Genomic DNA, 15,262 nt, shown 5'->3' on the forward strand with positions numbered 1-15,262 from the left:
TCACTTGTCCATTTGTCTTTATTTTGTGTTATGTTACATGTGAACATAAACTTCCAAGAAGTTATAGTTGCCATGGAGAAACAGTAAATATATTCAGGTACTCGGATATGAAAAAAAACAAAACAACCCAAAGTGTGTGAGTATTCGGGGTGAGGAACAGTGGGAGCTGACCATGTGTACGCTGATGTAACGAAGAGTAAAACAAAACCAACTGTGTGTGAATTTAAAATCAATCAAAAAAAACAGAAACATCATAGAACAAGGAAGAAGAACAGTGACCTAAAGCTATGAGCAAGAAAAAAGGTAAACATGAATCCAAATATAAAAGAGGAATAAATAAAATGTATTAATTTACAGACACGGCGACAACAACTGACAGCACAGATGTTTATTTCCCTCTGAATTTGGTGCGTTACAGAGCGAGAGAGACGAGGACGACAGTGAAGAGGAGGGCTCTCGCTCCCTCGCTCCCTCTCTCTCCTGTGGCAGGAATCGGCATCCGGAAACTGAAAGGGTGCGTTTCTATGGCAACGCTTCAGGAGGGGAGGCAGGAGAAGCCAGGTGGGGTGGCGACCTGTGGAGCTCATTTCTAAGGCTAAGTATGGCACATTCACTCAAACAACAGAGTCTCATTTCACCCCAACTGCACCGCTCCCTTCATTATTACATCACCTTAAAGGGGACCTATTACACCTCCTCCCAATAACAGACGCTCATTTTAAACACGACCAATGTTTACGTAAGTGTGAGTCCACAGCTCAGACTTGAGACTGCTCTGAACACTCCCAAGTTTTCTTGAGGAGGAGGTGGGGCTTACAAACACAATGTTAGTCTGTAGAAGACAGGGGTAGCCAATCAGAATTAAATGGATGTTCAGGGAAAGTCCCAAGAGCTAAAACCAGCAGTTTCACACACACAGCAGGAAGTGAGGGACAGAGTTAAGTAGGAATTATGAAATAATTCCATTAATAATTACTAAATGTAACTATAAAATACCAGAATAGGTCCCCTTTAATACTCTGGCTATATCTGTGCCCCTTCCCCCCCAAAAAACCCCACTGCTTATCCTCTTTTACCTCCACTGCCTACACTTAATCCCCCCTCCACAGTCCCACTCTAAAAGGCACTGGTATATACTTATTTCTCCAAACTCTAACATCTAGATTCTCGATTTAAGATGAGCGATTGAGGCAATGACGATGCACAAAAACACAGATACGCACACGGGCCAGCCGGGTAACTCGGGGGGGGGGGGGTAGCTGGCTCTTGCCAATGCTACCATTCCTTCTTCATACCTGTGTGGGAGTTACAAAGTTTAAATCGCTTAACAGTCTGCTGACGGCGGAGGCAATCAAATATGTAAACTTCAACAAGGCTAACATCATGACAGGCGAAGAGATTTACAAAATGTTCAGCTATGGTCCACAAAGCGGTCTGGATCTTTCTGAATGGCCTAGACTGGTCTTACTTACTAGCACCTGATACGCTGTTTGTCAGAAGGTCAGGTAGCAGGGTTCTTCAGCCTCGAATCAATCACATATGACTACACCACTGCTACTGCTAGCAGATTGCTGGGAGTTGTTTTTATGTGCGGTGATGCTAAACGCAGTCCTCACAGGGCTGTAACTTTTTAAACTGTAAAGCTGGATGAGTGCGGGGGTCATTCGAACCATCTCTGAGACTAATTTCAGCATCCGCACGTCCAAAGACAAAGGCAACAGACTAGAACCGCAATGTAACTTCTACACCTCTGTAACATCGAGGTCCCTGGGATCCTTTTCTCTCTCTCTTTTTTTAAATGGGCGTTCTAATTGTGCATCCCAATATTAACTTCTTTTTTGTATCGACCTACATGCCTGTGTATCTACAGAGCAGTGGAGAGACTGACACACAAGGTTAAAAGCAATGGTTTGTGCACAGAGCGAGTGTCTGTATTGCAAACCTCGGTGTTGAAATGCCGTCAGATATTTACACAGTGAAAAGGATCGACTCCTACGCTACACACTGAGCTTGGCTGGTACTTGCGTACGTTTGGAATGGTTTACTATGAAGACGGTTTAGGAGTCTACATCCTCCTCTTACTAGTAACTTACTAAAGAGTCTACTGTAGTTGTCCTGGTTAGTATTTGGGGCTCAAAAGCACTGGAACGAGGTGACTGATGTTCTCAACTGGACTCGTCATGAAGGCGCTGCACGAAGTGGCAACTTTGCTCAACTGTAGCCTGATCTGGAGGCTGTATTCACATATAGAGACCATTAGGCCAGCTCATGTATGCAATTTTAATATTTTCTCTGAAGGAGTAGTCCCAGCTCAGTTTGGGAAATATACCCGCTCAGTTTTTTGCTGTATGTTAGATAAGAAGATCAAATACCACCAAAGGGGGCTCTAAAGAGCTGACCAGCTCTTTGAAGGCTGGTGGATTATTACCAATTCTGAGCCACAGAAGGGAACCGCTCAGGTCCCCTGCTGGTTTTATGGACTCTTATACACTTTGGTTTTTGTGCAAAAGCAATAAGATAAAACATGTTGACTAGTGAGCTTTTCTGGTCAGACCATTACCCACGCTAGCTCTTTTTACCAAGCAGCTGCTGGCCAATCCCGTCGCTTATCTCGGCAAAGAAAGTCAAGTTAATTCCTGCGCTCTTCCATTGAGAGGAGCGACTACATCATTCCGCCTGGCTGACTCATTAGAGTTGCTAAATCCAGCTTCTTACAGTGAGCTCTCAGATAAAAACATGTCACCTGCTTTTACCTGAAATCTAGGGCAGTGATCACTGAAACGGCCAAAAGAAATGCATCTTTTTTTCCTCCTGTTGATGAGAAAGAAGTGTAAAAGCATTTTCATGTCCACAGATAAAAAGTGTATAAATCATACAAACATCTGACATTTCCAGTGCATTTGTGCCTTAAAACAAAATACAAAATACATAGGGCTAGTGTCCTAACCTTGCTCCTGTCTGTACATGCTACCTACAGTATACAATGACATTGTGTCAAATGTCTGACTTTTCTTTTAAACACTGACTTTGTATGCAAAATGTGGAGTTTTATTATACAGCAGAAATTATAGCTTTAATTCCTTACGACAATGTCCCTTGTGAGTTTTCTGTCGCGGTTGCCACTTCCGCGTGTGGAATCTCCAGCCGTTACAATAAAAAAAGTCCCACAGACTGGACTGCGTCCCCCAGCCCCGTCACCCTCATCGCTAGTTTTCTGCTCTGAGCAGACATCAACTCACAAAGGATACGCGAAGTGAAGACGCAAAAGAATAAAAACAAAAACATTAAAATCAGAGATCTATTTGTCCTCTGTTACGATCTGAGTTGTGGTCCTTGATTGTGTGGTAAACGATTACCTGTTTGAGGTGAAATGTGAACCGACAGAGTGATTTCACTCCATCAGAAAAACAAACAAACAACAGGTTAAAAATGGCTGCTGTCTCTGCCGCTTACATCAAGGCAAATCAACACGCCTCCAGGTGGCAGTCAACATTTATTCACACCAAACTCTCGCCTTTGACTTCTCCTTACCGCTGCTCCTCTCCACTTTGAAATCTGAGGATCTCTCCAGATTTTCCAAAAGACTGGTTCCAAATAAATATGTTTTTAAAAAGTCTCTCTTTGTGTTGAAGAGTCTGCTTTTCTGGATACATGTAAGTGAGTCTAATAAAGACAGAGGAGAAGAGAGTTGGAGAGGACTGTTGAAGTCACTAACTGTGAGAGGTCAAAGTCTGAGTCCGCCCCCATGAAGCTCAGAGGGCGTGTTTGTGTGAGGACATCACTGTCTCTGGGGGTATGGCTGCTACTTGAAGATGTAGTTGATCAGGACCTGAAGGAAGATGAGAAAAATGATGATGATGTAGTCACGCTGCTGGAGGAAGGAGCTGCCCTCCACCCGACTCGCGGCACGACTCCGCAGCACGGTGATGGTCCTGCAAACACACAGATGCTACGTGTGAGTGCTAAAAGGTCCAGCGTATTACCACAGTCGCCTCACAGTGTGACTTATACTTCCCACCTGTTAATGTCCTCCTGCGTCTGCTTTATGGATTCAATGGCACTTTGAAGTTCGCTGAGGTCTGCTCCTTTTTTCCTCAGCCGATTGTTATGCTTGCTTTTGTGTCCTGCGATAAAGTAGAGCAAAACAAGTTTAAAACCATAGACGCATGGGCACTTACATAATGCAGATGTATGTATTTAAGTCAGACTGCTTCTAAGCATTTGTACACATGAGTCATATGATTCATGGGTGTGTCACAAAGTCTAATTTCTCATCAGTAGCAACATCTACATATGCAAAGCTGTTGTCATCAAGACCCTTTATTACCTGTATCACAAATTCCTCATCTAACAAGAGCAACAACAGACATTTAGATGAATAAATTCACAGCTGTAGGTATAAATTTTGTCAATGAACATTGTTGACTGACTATATTGACTGTTCAGCCTGCGTATGTGCGTATTGAGATGTGAGTTTTAGTGTGTGTGGCTCACGTTCGCTGCCGGATGAGTCCTGGTGGTCGGGTTCAGGTGAGGAGCAGCCGCTCTCTGGACTCTTGGGCTTGTCACTCTTGTGTTTCCTCTTTGGCACCGTTACCTGTCGGCACATGTGTGGATAAATACACAAGCGTGTCAGAAAAGAAGGCAAATTTCAGCATCTTGGACTGACAAATCCAAAATAAACACACAGACAAACATGCTATTTAGTGTTGATGCAAACGGCGGTTGTGCGAGGCATGCTGTTAGGCCAATTTCAACTGGTCAACAAAAAACACATACTCAGCATCCCAAATGAACAAACCTGCCTTGAGCTTGTTTATTCAAATCATTTCTTCCACAGATGTTTAACTCTGCCAGGTAAAGATCTGGGCCATAGAAAAGCATGTCAAAGTTTGCCTAACAGAAGCGTGACTGACTCCAACCGGGGGACAGCGTCAGCCCTGTTGGACAACATTTGGCAACAGTTAAGCAAAAGCCTGAAAGCACTGATGGTGACTGATTTATCCACCAGGGACAAACTTCAGATCCTGGCAGGTGGTTACTCTGAACACATGTGGATGCAAAGAGGCCAGACTGACTGGTCCACAGAAACCTTTAGCCTCTTCTTACGACTAACTAGCGAATTTAAGAGTCCAACAAACACTGCACAAAAACAGAATGGAGTTGGGTGAGGAAGGCGTGACGATCAGGATTAGACTGATGAGGGTGAAATGGTTCTTGCTTTTGGGTGTAATGTAGGAAATGACCACTTTCACGTTTTGCAAATTTTAGAAAACTAAAAAAGTTTTTTCTCCTTTTATCTCTGTTTTGGTCTCCTCCACATCCTAAAATAAATAATTAGCCACGAATTATTACGTTAAGTTAAATGAGATTCTAACTTTTTGAGTGTTATTTGGTGCTGATAGGTTGTGCACAACGTAGCTATCAGGAGAAGTAGCCACCTACTGAAACAAAACAAAGAGCTAAATAACAGTAAAAGTTCCAGTCTGAGCTCCAGCAGTGATGTTTTGTTCATGTGGAAGAATTTTGCTGCTTTCTGTTGAACTTTTTAATACTATTCTGAAATTTCACAACGTGTGGAAGAGCCTGCAGCCAAACAATGTTTCCAAATACTGCTCGTGCACTCCTTCATGCTGAACAATGCTCGTCTCTTCAGAGTGAACAAAGGAAGAATGCCTTGTCATCCATTTACTACAGCATGCAGTCTGACAAGACCTTCCGTCGCATTGAGAGCGAACAGCAAGAAAGGTAAAAATAAAGGTGGTGGCACTAAGAAAAAAAACATCACAATAAAGTGGAGCAGAAGCGACAATGGTGGTGGCAGCACCGCGAAGACAACACAGAGAAGTCACAATGAAGGTGGTGCGCAGGGTGCTTTGAGATGCATGGATGGAAGATGGCTGAGACGGCGAGATGCATTGCTTCACAGCGGTTTTCGATTTGGACAACCTACCTGGCATTTGCAATTGTCCCTCCGCGGCCCCTGGTTACTCAGACTAATAAGACTGCCAGAACGTACCATAGGGGTGCGGTGTCGGACCTTGGTCTGGATACAGCCATCTTTCTCGAACTGGATCAGGTCATTGAGTGGATCCCAAGGCCTTGTGCTGAGGAAGAAAAGGATGATAGAGACGAAGAAACACAGTAAGGATGAAAAAGAAGAGGGACAAATATAACTATTCTGATATAAATACCGCTCACAGTTTTTCTCTTTCTCATCTAGCATACTGTATCTTACACACAAAAACATTCTCATTATAACAGTAAATAACTGTAAACTGGACATCATCTATGCATATAGGGGATCACCACTAGATGGCAGCCTGCCACACTAAAAAATTCTGAGACTGAGGCAAAAAATAAAATGTGCCTTTAGAGGGAAATCTATTTAAAACCAGCTGACTGCAAATATGCTTGTAAAAGACTTCCGGAAGTGACGTCCAGTGCATGCAAATTCTGTCTCCAATGACGCCAGCAGAAGGTGAACACATCAGAACACAAGCTTAACTGTTTTTTGTCATTTTTACTACAGTTTCACCAGCTCTGCTTTGTCGGTATCTCCCAGCAGAGACATGCATGAAGCTCATACCTCAGCGCTTTCTTATCTCCATTAAACACACAGTTGAATTTAATGTGATTTCAAACCACACCCGCTTACGAGCAACAGAGGAGTCACTCACTCGGCATATTTGTAATGCCACTCTCCGGTGATGGGGTCCTGCTCGAACAGGGCAGGACTCCACTCCTCACATTTGGCTTTCCGCTCACGCGCCGACTTCCTCTGAGCTTCCTCCAGTATGAACTTCTCATTGGTGGCTTCGGTCTGGTCCTTGTTGTTGATGGCTCGTGTCACGTGTTGCCACAGTCTGCCGGATTGAGAAGGAAAAACAAAGCATTAATGAAAGACTAAAAGATAAGACTCTTTGTTTCAATCAGGACCACTACAGCTGAAACAAAGCTACAGTTCCATGTGCAGTAACATGGATTTGGCTATGTAGCTCTGATCCAGAAGCAGCAGCAATACTCCGGCAAAAGGGGTTGCAAAGTGGTTTGCAGAAGCATCAAACCTTTGCACAATGTAGTAAGTGCATTTCAGATAATCCATTACATTTGACAGTCAATACTCTGATAATAGTTGAATCAAAGCTCACCTTTCTGACTCAGACTCTCCCTGCTCCTCTAGTGGGACGGTGCAACGAGTCAGTCGGCTCTGCCTCAGCTCCGTCGTGGGGTTCCAGAAAGTGTCCACTATCCCAGTCTTCTTATCATTAATGAAGATCTCACTATCCTGAGGGGGAAAGTACAAAAATAGCTTTTAACATGGTAGTTTTGAAACATTACCCAACTAACAAAGGGAAGGTTTTACTAAGAAGTTAATTTTTTCTGTGGGTATAAAGTCGTGTCTAGTTTGATAAAATCTGCCAGCTTTTCTTAAACCAGAAGAAAACACAGCAACTTGTATTACTGGTTATATATTTCATTTCTGTATAAGGAATTAATATTAGCAAAATGTCAACACATCAATCCAATAATGATTTTAAAGACACAATACAAAATATATACAGATACATGTTGTATCTGTGTTTTTTATGAAACAGGCAGTGATTACAGGAACACAGACACACGTCTTACCCAGTGTCCTTCTAGTGTAGCTAACACCTCCTTTCCCAGCTTGATCTTTCCAGAGATTTGATTAACACAGTCACTGCTGCCCAGGAAAGGCTGCAGGAAAAACGGAAACAACAGGGCGGGAAATGGAGGAATGAGAAGGAAGAGGAGGCAGAGAGGAAGGGATGGGAGAGGAGAGAGGAGAAGAAATAGGAAAGGATATAAAGCAGTTTACTTGCTGCAGTTACTGTACGAGAAAAAGATCCTGTGACTTACTATTACTCATAGAGATTTTACTAATACGACCGCTTTTCATTGAAGACCAATTAAAAGAAAACAACATTGTAGAAACTGCCAATGGCAATCGCTTACATGTTTAAGGTACCAGAAGGTACACAAAACCCAAGGTTCTGTTTGCCTACTTTAGGGATATAAAACTGAGGGGCAGCAATTACTAAATAAATGGATTTCTTAAACTTTTACTATCTTTACAAATTCGCTACCCTGTTTGCTTTATCATAAAAGTACCTGTCGCTAGTTGGTAAATGATGATGGAGCGAGGCGTGGTTGGAGGGGGTGGGATGTTTTTTCAGGAAGGGTGGAGGAGATATTCAGAAAAATCATGTGAGTCTGAGTTTTTTTTCAAAGTCTTAAACAGTTACTACAAAATCTAGGACTTCACAAGCCTAAAGGCCTCCCCTTACACACTATTTACTACTATTAAATAAGTACTTTAGTTAAGTATTTTTTAAGTTTTTTAAACTACAGAACAAAGCCATACCTTCAGTTTGAACTCCAGCTGTGCACTGTAGCCTGTTTTCTCACAAGCAATGGTGACATGACCACCCAGCTCCAGAGTCATGGTTCCATATAGGATACCTAGCAGATTGTTTTTATAAAAGAACGCACAGGTTACAGGTAAACTCAAACATATCTAAAATAGATCAGCACCTACAAAGCAAAGTTAATTTGGCAGGTTTTTGCAAGCTAATGTGGTAAATGGACTGATTCTTATATAGCGCCTTTCTACTCTCCCGGAGTACTCAAAGCGCTCTATACAACACGCCACATTCACCCAGTCACACCCATTCTCACAAGCACTACCTCTATACTGAGCGCTTTCTAACTACACTCACACACATTCATACTCCGATGGATGCATCGGAGAGCAACTTGGAGTTAGTATCTTGCCCAAGGATACTTGGCATGCTGGAGGAGCCTGGGATCGAACCTCCAACCTTCCGATCAGCAGGTGACCTGCTCTACCTCCTGAGCTACAGCCACCCCTGTGCTTTGGATGTCCAACAGAACAGTGATGTTACAGCACTGTTCACACAGCATGAGTGACATGTGAAAGGAAAAAGATTCATTCGAACCTTTACAGTGAGCATAGGGCATGTTCATCACATAGTCCTCCCCTCGGTTGAGAAAAGTGAGGCGAGCCTCCCCGTCCAGTATAGCCGACAGCGAGTTTCCTAAAACAATGAAACAGTACTGATAGTCAAAAGTAGATAATAGACCAAAGAGCTAAAATGTCAAAGTAATATTAGAGCAGCACTAAACAGTGAGTGTGCTGTGCGTGTTTGTACCATAGAACTTGGACTTGGCGAGGATGCTTCCACTGAGGCAGAATCCGTCCTTCCTGTTACTGACATAGAAGGCCGATACTGGAGGGTGATGAGATACCTATAAAATAAATAATGTAAACTGTCAGTCATCGATTTACCCTGTCAACATTATCTGATATGTACTCCTCATATAGCCAAATTCAGTGTAACAGATGAACCTATCAGGCAGCTCTCGGTAGCAGTATTGTTGTTACCTGTTCTGCCATGTAGAAGGTCTTGCTATTGGTCTTCTGATGGAGCCACATGCAGCGGAACGTCTCTCCAATAATGGGATTGTAGGGCTTCTTCAACCCCTGTGAATTCAAAAGCACCATAAAACATGATTTTAGGGTCATGTACATACAAAACATGTGACCAACAGCTGACGCAGAAAAGCTATGCTGACCTTTGGCTTTTTGTAAAATCCAGAGATGTACCACTTTACCACCTTCTTCATCCGGTTATAGGCATTCTCTTCAATTGCAGCCCTGAGAATGAAGCAAAAGCTTGAACTGATGCTCCTCCATCACACAAACACTCTTTTTTCTCTCTTTTGAAAGTCAAAGCCAGGCCAACTTGTTTACAGTCTAATGGTAAATGGTAAATGGCCTGTATTTATATAGCGCTTTACTAGTCCCTAAGGACCCCAAAGCGCTTTACATATCCAGTCATCCACCCATTCACACACACATTCGCACACTGGTGATGGCAAGCTACATTGTAACCACAGCCACCCTGGGGCGCACTGACAGAGGCGAGGCTGCCGGACACTGGCGCCACCGGGCCCTCTGACCACTATCTGCAGGCTGAAGTCCGATTACCATTGATTCACATCAAATTACTCCCAATTGATAAGCCTGTTTCACAAAGGTCAAGGTAAATGGAATGTCTTACTCTGACAGGAAGTCTGCATGGAAGTAGTAATCAGAGAGTTTGTCCAGAAAGGATCTTGGCTCCAGGATAAAAGTGGGTAACACAACCTTGGACAGGTCCATGCCAGGTCGAACCTGCTTCAGCAGGGTCCAGATCAGAGACTTGTTCTCCTCTGATACGGTTTCTGTCTGAGCAGCTTCACCAGCCTGAGGACACAGTCAGAAAACAGCAGACAGGTTAAGTAATTGCACGTGTCCTGTTGTAACATATATGACAGATTGACACTTGTCACTTTTTTTTTTACTTTTGTTAACGCTACTTTCAAATTTTATGCATGTCCACAAGCTTCAAAGTTCACATGGCTTTTTGTGCAAATGGTGCTTTCATTAGCTCGAGTGTAAACATTTTGCTTCAGTCAGTGTTTAATTATTGAGTTGTCTCGTTTAGATTTCATCAGGACGGAAATCTGTGTTTTCACTCTCACACTTATCCTCACATCCCTCGCAGACACCCACGCACACTGCGATCAAAGCTCGTCCATGTTACAGGCTGAATAGCCCTGCAGAGGAACATGCTAATTTCTCCTCATTATGTGAGAAACTTTATTAAAAACAAGCCTTCAGATGAAGTTTTAAAGATGAAAATTGCTGCTACAAATCCTAGGAGATTGTATCCTAGTGGTACAATCACATCTCATCTGCAATGCTTTTTCTTGTTGACGTTCAAAGGAGAGCAAAATTGCAGCCTCCCACCCCCACCCCCTGTTCCATACCTCTCCTAACTCTTCCTGGGACTGTTCCAGGTATGGGGTTTCACGCAGATGCTCATTTGGGTCCAGGTCAATGTACGAGTCGTCCTGACGCTCTGATGTGTCGCTGTCACTCTCCTCACTTTTCTCCAGCCCCTCTGGATCTGACTCCTCGTGGTCCTGCTCTCCTTCCCGATCTGACTTGTCTGAGTACAGGTCCGGGTCTTTCAAATGGTCGCTGTCATTGAACCTGTAAGAAGCAGGGGAATATCATAGAAATAATTTTTAAATCCATAAAATCAATAATAGCTGAGCTCTACAATCTAATGTAAATGACATTTCCTACTCACTGGAAACCGTGTATGTTGTGGGCTCTGAGGAGGCTGTAGAAATTAATGGAGTGTTCCCCACCAGTGCCTACAGTGCTCATGTCATCCTTCCCCTCACGGATCATGGTCCTCTTCAGCAGGCTGGAGCACTTCAGGGCCAGCTCCAAGGCATCCATCCAGCATCGGCCTGGAAACAGGAATTAAGCTGATAAACAAGACGCAGAAACCATTTTGTGAATTATTGTTTTCATGAAATCTATTCATGGTGAATCACAACAGCCCCTCACCACACATCAGAATCAACTCTGGGTGAGTTAAAAAGCTTTTTCACTTTGGAAGTCTTCCTAAAACAGGAGTTATTTCAGCACCATGGAGAGGGACCGAGTGGATGATGGAGAGGCTGGAATGGATGTTTCAGCACCACGGACAGAGACACAGAGGACACGCTTGCTGTGTCTCCGAACAGCCTTCGATTTATCACAAAGTCTCCTTTTGTTTCATTTTCTCACATTTACACAGACATAAACTGAGATTCACATATACACACATCCGCCCTCATAACAAACAGCCATTCCAGCCTTTCCACATCCCACCTTATTCAACGTTCAACCCGCAGTTAAAGTCTCCTATGTTGGCATTAAAGCAAACAGAGCATTTAACCATATTTCTTATTGCTTCTTTATCACTACCTGGAAACTACATTACAAATTATTCTAACAGCCTGATTCAGATAATAAAGGTTAATGTACCTTTGATTAGATTGTGGCCAGAAACGCTAACGTTGTTAGGCCACGATTGCCCGGTTCCTGTTTAAAGTGGGCCCATTATGCTTTTCCTTTCTGTCACATGTACACACATTTAAATGTTGTTTTATGTTAAACTTTTTAAATAACAAAGTGAGTGTATGTACAAGAAATCACTGTAAGCTGAAAAGAGTAAAAGGAATAAAATTCTGTCTACCAGCACATAAGCCTTTCCCACCTTTTGTTCAAATGTTCTATTTTAAGAACAAAACAATGACGAAAGATCACAGGACTCGAAGGCAAACAGCTACAGATGCTTGTTTCAGACAGAGGCACCTTGACCCAATATAAGATAAATAATGATTCATTTGCACTGTGAGTCATACACATCTACTGTAGTTAAGACAAAAAGAAATATGAGGCTGGAAATGAGCAGAACAGGTCTCTTTTATGAGCGTGCCGGAGACAAAACATAGCAGATGGTTTATAAAACAAAGATGATCAGTGCCTCTTCCAATGAAGGCCACTCACTGTCAGATCATCTGCTATTCATCTGATACTAATACAGCTTTGTTAATGCCAATATTATGCAAATTGATAGTTTATCTCAATCAGTCAGTGTAAGCGGCTGCTGACAAAAGTCAGAGAAATGGCTTTAAATGACAGCCTGTCTCCTACCATCAGACTCAGAGGCAGCACGGAAAATGAGGTGGCTGCTGGGTAACGGCTGCGTGATGGAGCCGACTGCTTCTCCTTTAGGACCCTGATAACAATAAGACACAAAGAAAGGACGGGAATGCATGTTAAAAACATTCACCTAGTTACTCAGTTTCTTGATCTGTGTTTTACTTCTTCTTTTAAAAAGTCTTTCATTGTGATTTCTTTATTTTATCTCAAGTTTTTTATATTTTCTCTTTTCGTTTTACATCATTTCATGCGCAAACAGAAACAATCCAGCATTACAGATATGTAATTATGCAAATGAGAGAGCATAGAGGGCACAGAAACAGAGCCGGTGAAGTGCTTATTTCAATAGTGGAGAGCAGGAACGCTGTAATGCAAAACAAACTGGTAATTTTGATTCAAGGTTTTGTTTTTTTATAATACAAACAAACGAAAAATGAGGCTTGAAATGCAAGGTCAGCGATGAATACTAAATTACTGGAGTGGACCGAAAGCAGGGCGAGCTGAAAACGGGGACAATGGAAAATGAGAACTGCCAAAACTGAAATAGGCTGGCTGGAGGTATAATTTTCTCTGTGTGTGTCCTAAATGAAACAAAGACATGGCTTTCATTATACAGTTAACATCCACATCTGCTTCGCTATTGTAACTGCAGGGGACAAATGAGTGTTTTTAACTGAAGGGCCCTTTCAGTCCTAATTATGTGTAAGAGTTTATTCTGCTTTGCTCATCGATAGACAGCAAGCAAAACTCTGTCTGCATAATGAACCAGTCTGGCTTTGCATTCATGATTACACTGTTATAAACAATGCGAAACAATTTCTAAGAAAATTAAGCCAAAACCAGCAGACACTGGTTTAAAAACACAAGTGGGCTGTAGTGGCACTGCTGTGGTACCACTTTCTAAGGTAAAATGATCATACGCCTGCTGTTTGACATGATAGAAAGTAGCTTATGAACTCGCTAGATGCCTGAAAATACCAGCAACTGATGACTAGCAAACAAACACATGCAGGCTTCTATGTAAAAATATATATTGAGAAAAATCATGTCATAATCAAATGCTATATGTCAACTGTTTTCATGGTGATTTTTTCATTGAGTACACGAATCCCTGTAGACCTCCATGTGAAGTAGAATGCAGTCTAAGAGATGATTCCAAACGGAGCCATTTTTGAGCAAATAACTGTTTTGTAGCGTTTTTGTTAACTGTGCACTTGCTGCATACTTTAAACTAATTGTTACAATGTGTTTAACAGTGAACATGCGCTGTCAGTCTTGCCTGCTGCACAATAACATTCAATATTTAGTGTTTACTATTATTTACACTTAGCTAGATTATTGTGATGGTGTTGCGTTTATTATGTTGCTCTCTTAGTTATTTGTTAGTTTTCTAAAAAGGTGTCTGAAAATCATAATTTAATTAAAAAGATGCTACATTAGGATCATTTACATAACTGACTTAATGCTTTTTAAAGGTCCACTCTGACCTTGACAGCCCAGATGGACTGCTCCAGGGGGTGAAAGAGTTTGAAGCAGAAGCCGTCTTTCTTGGAGGGCCTCTCGATGAGCTCGCAGGCATTGAGCAGCACCGTTCCCACCCACTGCCCGTTTTTGTGAGTTTTGTAGATGAGCAGGACGCCCGGCTTCAGCACACACCACAGCTTGGTCCAGCTTTTCAGAGTGCCACGGATCTGCAGACAGTTGCAGGAAAAAGTCAGGTACTCAAAAACGCTACCAAAACCTGAAGGGATTCTTTTATTCTTTGTCTTACTGTTACAGCTGGGAACACTATTTTTCCTAATGCAAAAGTAATGTTATATTTTATGCCGGCCTAAGGGCAAGTTGTCAATGCAAATATATAGAGCACAAGGCAGACACTGAATGTGGGATGCGCCACCTTTAGCCAGTCGGCCATGACGATGACAGAAGGATCAGTGATGGTGCTGAGCAGCTCCTTGGTTGCCCTCTTCTTTTCTTCCCTGTAGTTCTTCTTCTGCACCTACAGGGAACGCAGAGGGCGGGACAATGCAAAGACATCATTATGTGGACATGGCTTCCCACTGAATTCCATTTGGCAACAAAAACTATGAGTGAAATCACACTCCTCTGTGTCCCTGTCACATTAACACCAGGGTGCTGTTCGACTGTCGAGTACACTCTTTTACATTTAATGGCTCCCTTTAAGCCTGCACATGTGCATGACACCAGTGCACCACAGGTTTAAAAATCTGTGTTTTCTATACATCATCAGGTAGAGTGTGGCCCAACATACACAACTTCCCGAAAGAAAACATTTGTACCGACTGGATTTTGATTAAAACAAACAAACCCCCCAAAAATGAAATTGATTAGAAATATTCGTCGGAAAGAAATCAATTATTAGGATCTAAAGCATCATCTTAAAAGACTGATTCTAATTAGACTGTATTTTTCCAATTAAATTAGTGCTGCAGTACACTACTGAGTAAAGAAAAGACCAAGCACACATACTTTGCAATATGTTCTCACAAAATTCAGTTCCAAGCAATAATTCCTAAAGCACTTTTGCAAAAGCAATGTTTTTATGATTAAAGAAGCAATCCGTCTGACTAATGTCTACAGCTCAGCTTACAGGGAAGTAATCCGTTTCCAGAAATGAAAGCTACTACAGGTCTTTAAAGGTAGAGT

General features: G+C 42.3%; 1 protein-coding gene across 11 annotated transcripts in view; it reads right to left on the minus strand.

Annotated features, from left to right (window-relative positions):
- Nucleotides 1-15,262, minus strand: part of osbpl8 (oxysterol binding protein-like 8) — a 107,140-nt gene continuing 91,878 nt past the window's right edge. For 9 of the 11 annotated variants that reach the window (XM_085250914.1, XM_085250910.1, XM_085250911.1 and 6 more), the window contains 18 exons: nucleotides 14,493-14,594; nucleotides 14,083-14,286; nucleotides 12,587-12,671; nucleotides 11,187-11,352; nucleotides 10,861-11,086; nucleotides 10,110-10,294; nucleotides 9,622-9,703; nucleotides 9,431-9,529; nucleotides 9,198-9,294; nucleotides 8,985-9,083; nucleotides 8,390-8,487; nucleotides 7,633-7,722; nucleotides 7,152-7,288; nucleotides 6,681-6,866; nucleotides 5,954-6,107; nucleotides 4,495-4,597; nucleotides 4,019-4,124; nucleotides 1-3,932 (listed from right to left, as the gene is read on the minus strand). In XM_085250914.1, the coding sequence (XP_085107040.1) occupies nucleotides 3,803-3,932; nucleotides 4,019-4,124; nucleotides 4,495-4,597; nucleotides 5,954-6,107; nucleotides 6,681-6,866; nucleotides 7,152-7,288; nucleotides 7,633-7,722; nucleotides 8,390-8,487; nucleotides 8,985-9,083; nucleotides 9,198-9,294; nucleotides 9,431-9,529; nucleotides 9,622-9,703; nucleotides 10,110-10,294; nucleotides 10,861-11,086; nucleotides 11,187-11,352; nucleotides 12,587-12,671; nucleotides 14,083-14,286; nucleotides 14,493-14,594 (2,349 nt within the window). In that variant the 3' untranslated portion in view covers nucleotides 1-3,802. The remainder of the gene's footprint in view (nucleotides 3,933-4,018; nucleotides 4,125-4,494; nucleotides 4,598-5,953; nucleotides 6,108-6,680; nucleotides 6,867-7,151; nucleotides 7,289-7,632; nucleotides 7,723-8,389; nucleotides 8,488-8,984; nucleotides 9,084-9,197; nucleotides 9,295-9,430; nucleotides 9,530-9,621; nucleotides 9,704-10,109; nucleotides 10,295-10,860; nucleotides 11,087-11,186; nucleotides 11,353-12,586; nucleotides 12,672-14,082; nucleotides 14,287-14,492; nucleotides 14,595-15,262) is intronic. The other 2 variants (XM_085250908.1, XM_085250916.1) reach the window with 1 other exon arrangement.

The sequence above is a fragment of the Mchenga conophoros genome, linkage group LG17 (genome assembly GCF_057382185.1).
Source record: "Mchenga conophoros isolate Kocher_MC1m ecotype Shallow Benthic linkage group LG17, M_conophoros_male_GT1.1, whole genome shotgun sequence".
NCBI classification, from domain to species: domain Eukaryota; kingdom Metazoa; phylum Chordata; class Actinopteri; order Cichliformes; family Cichlidae; genus Mchenga; species Mchenga conophoros.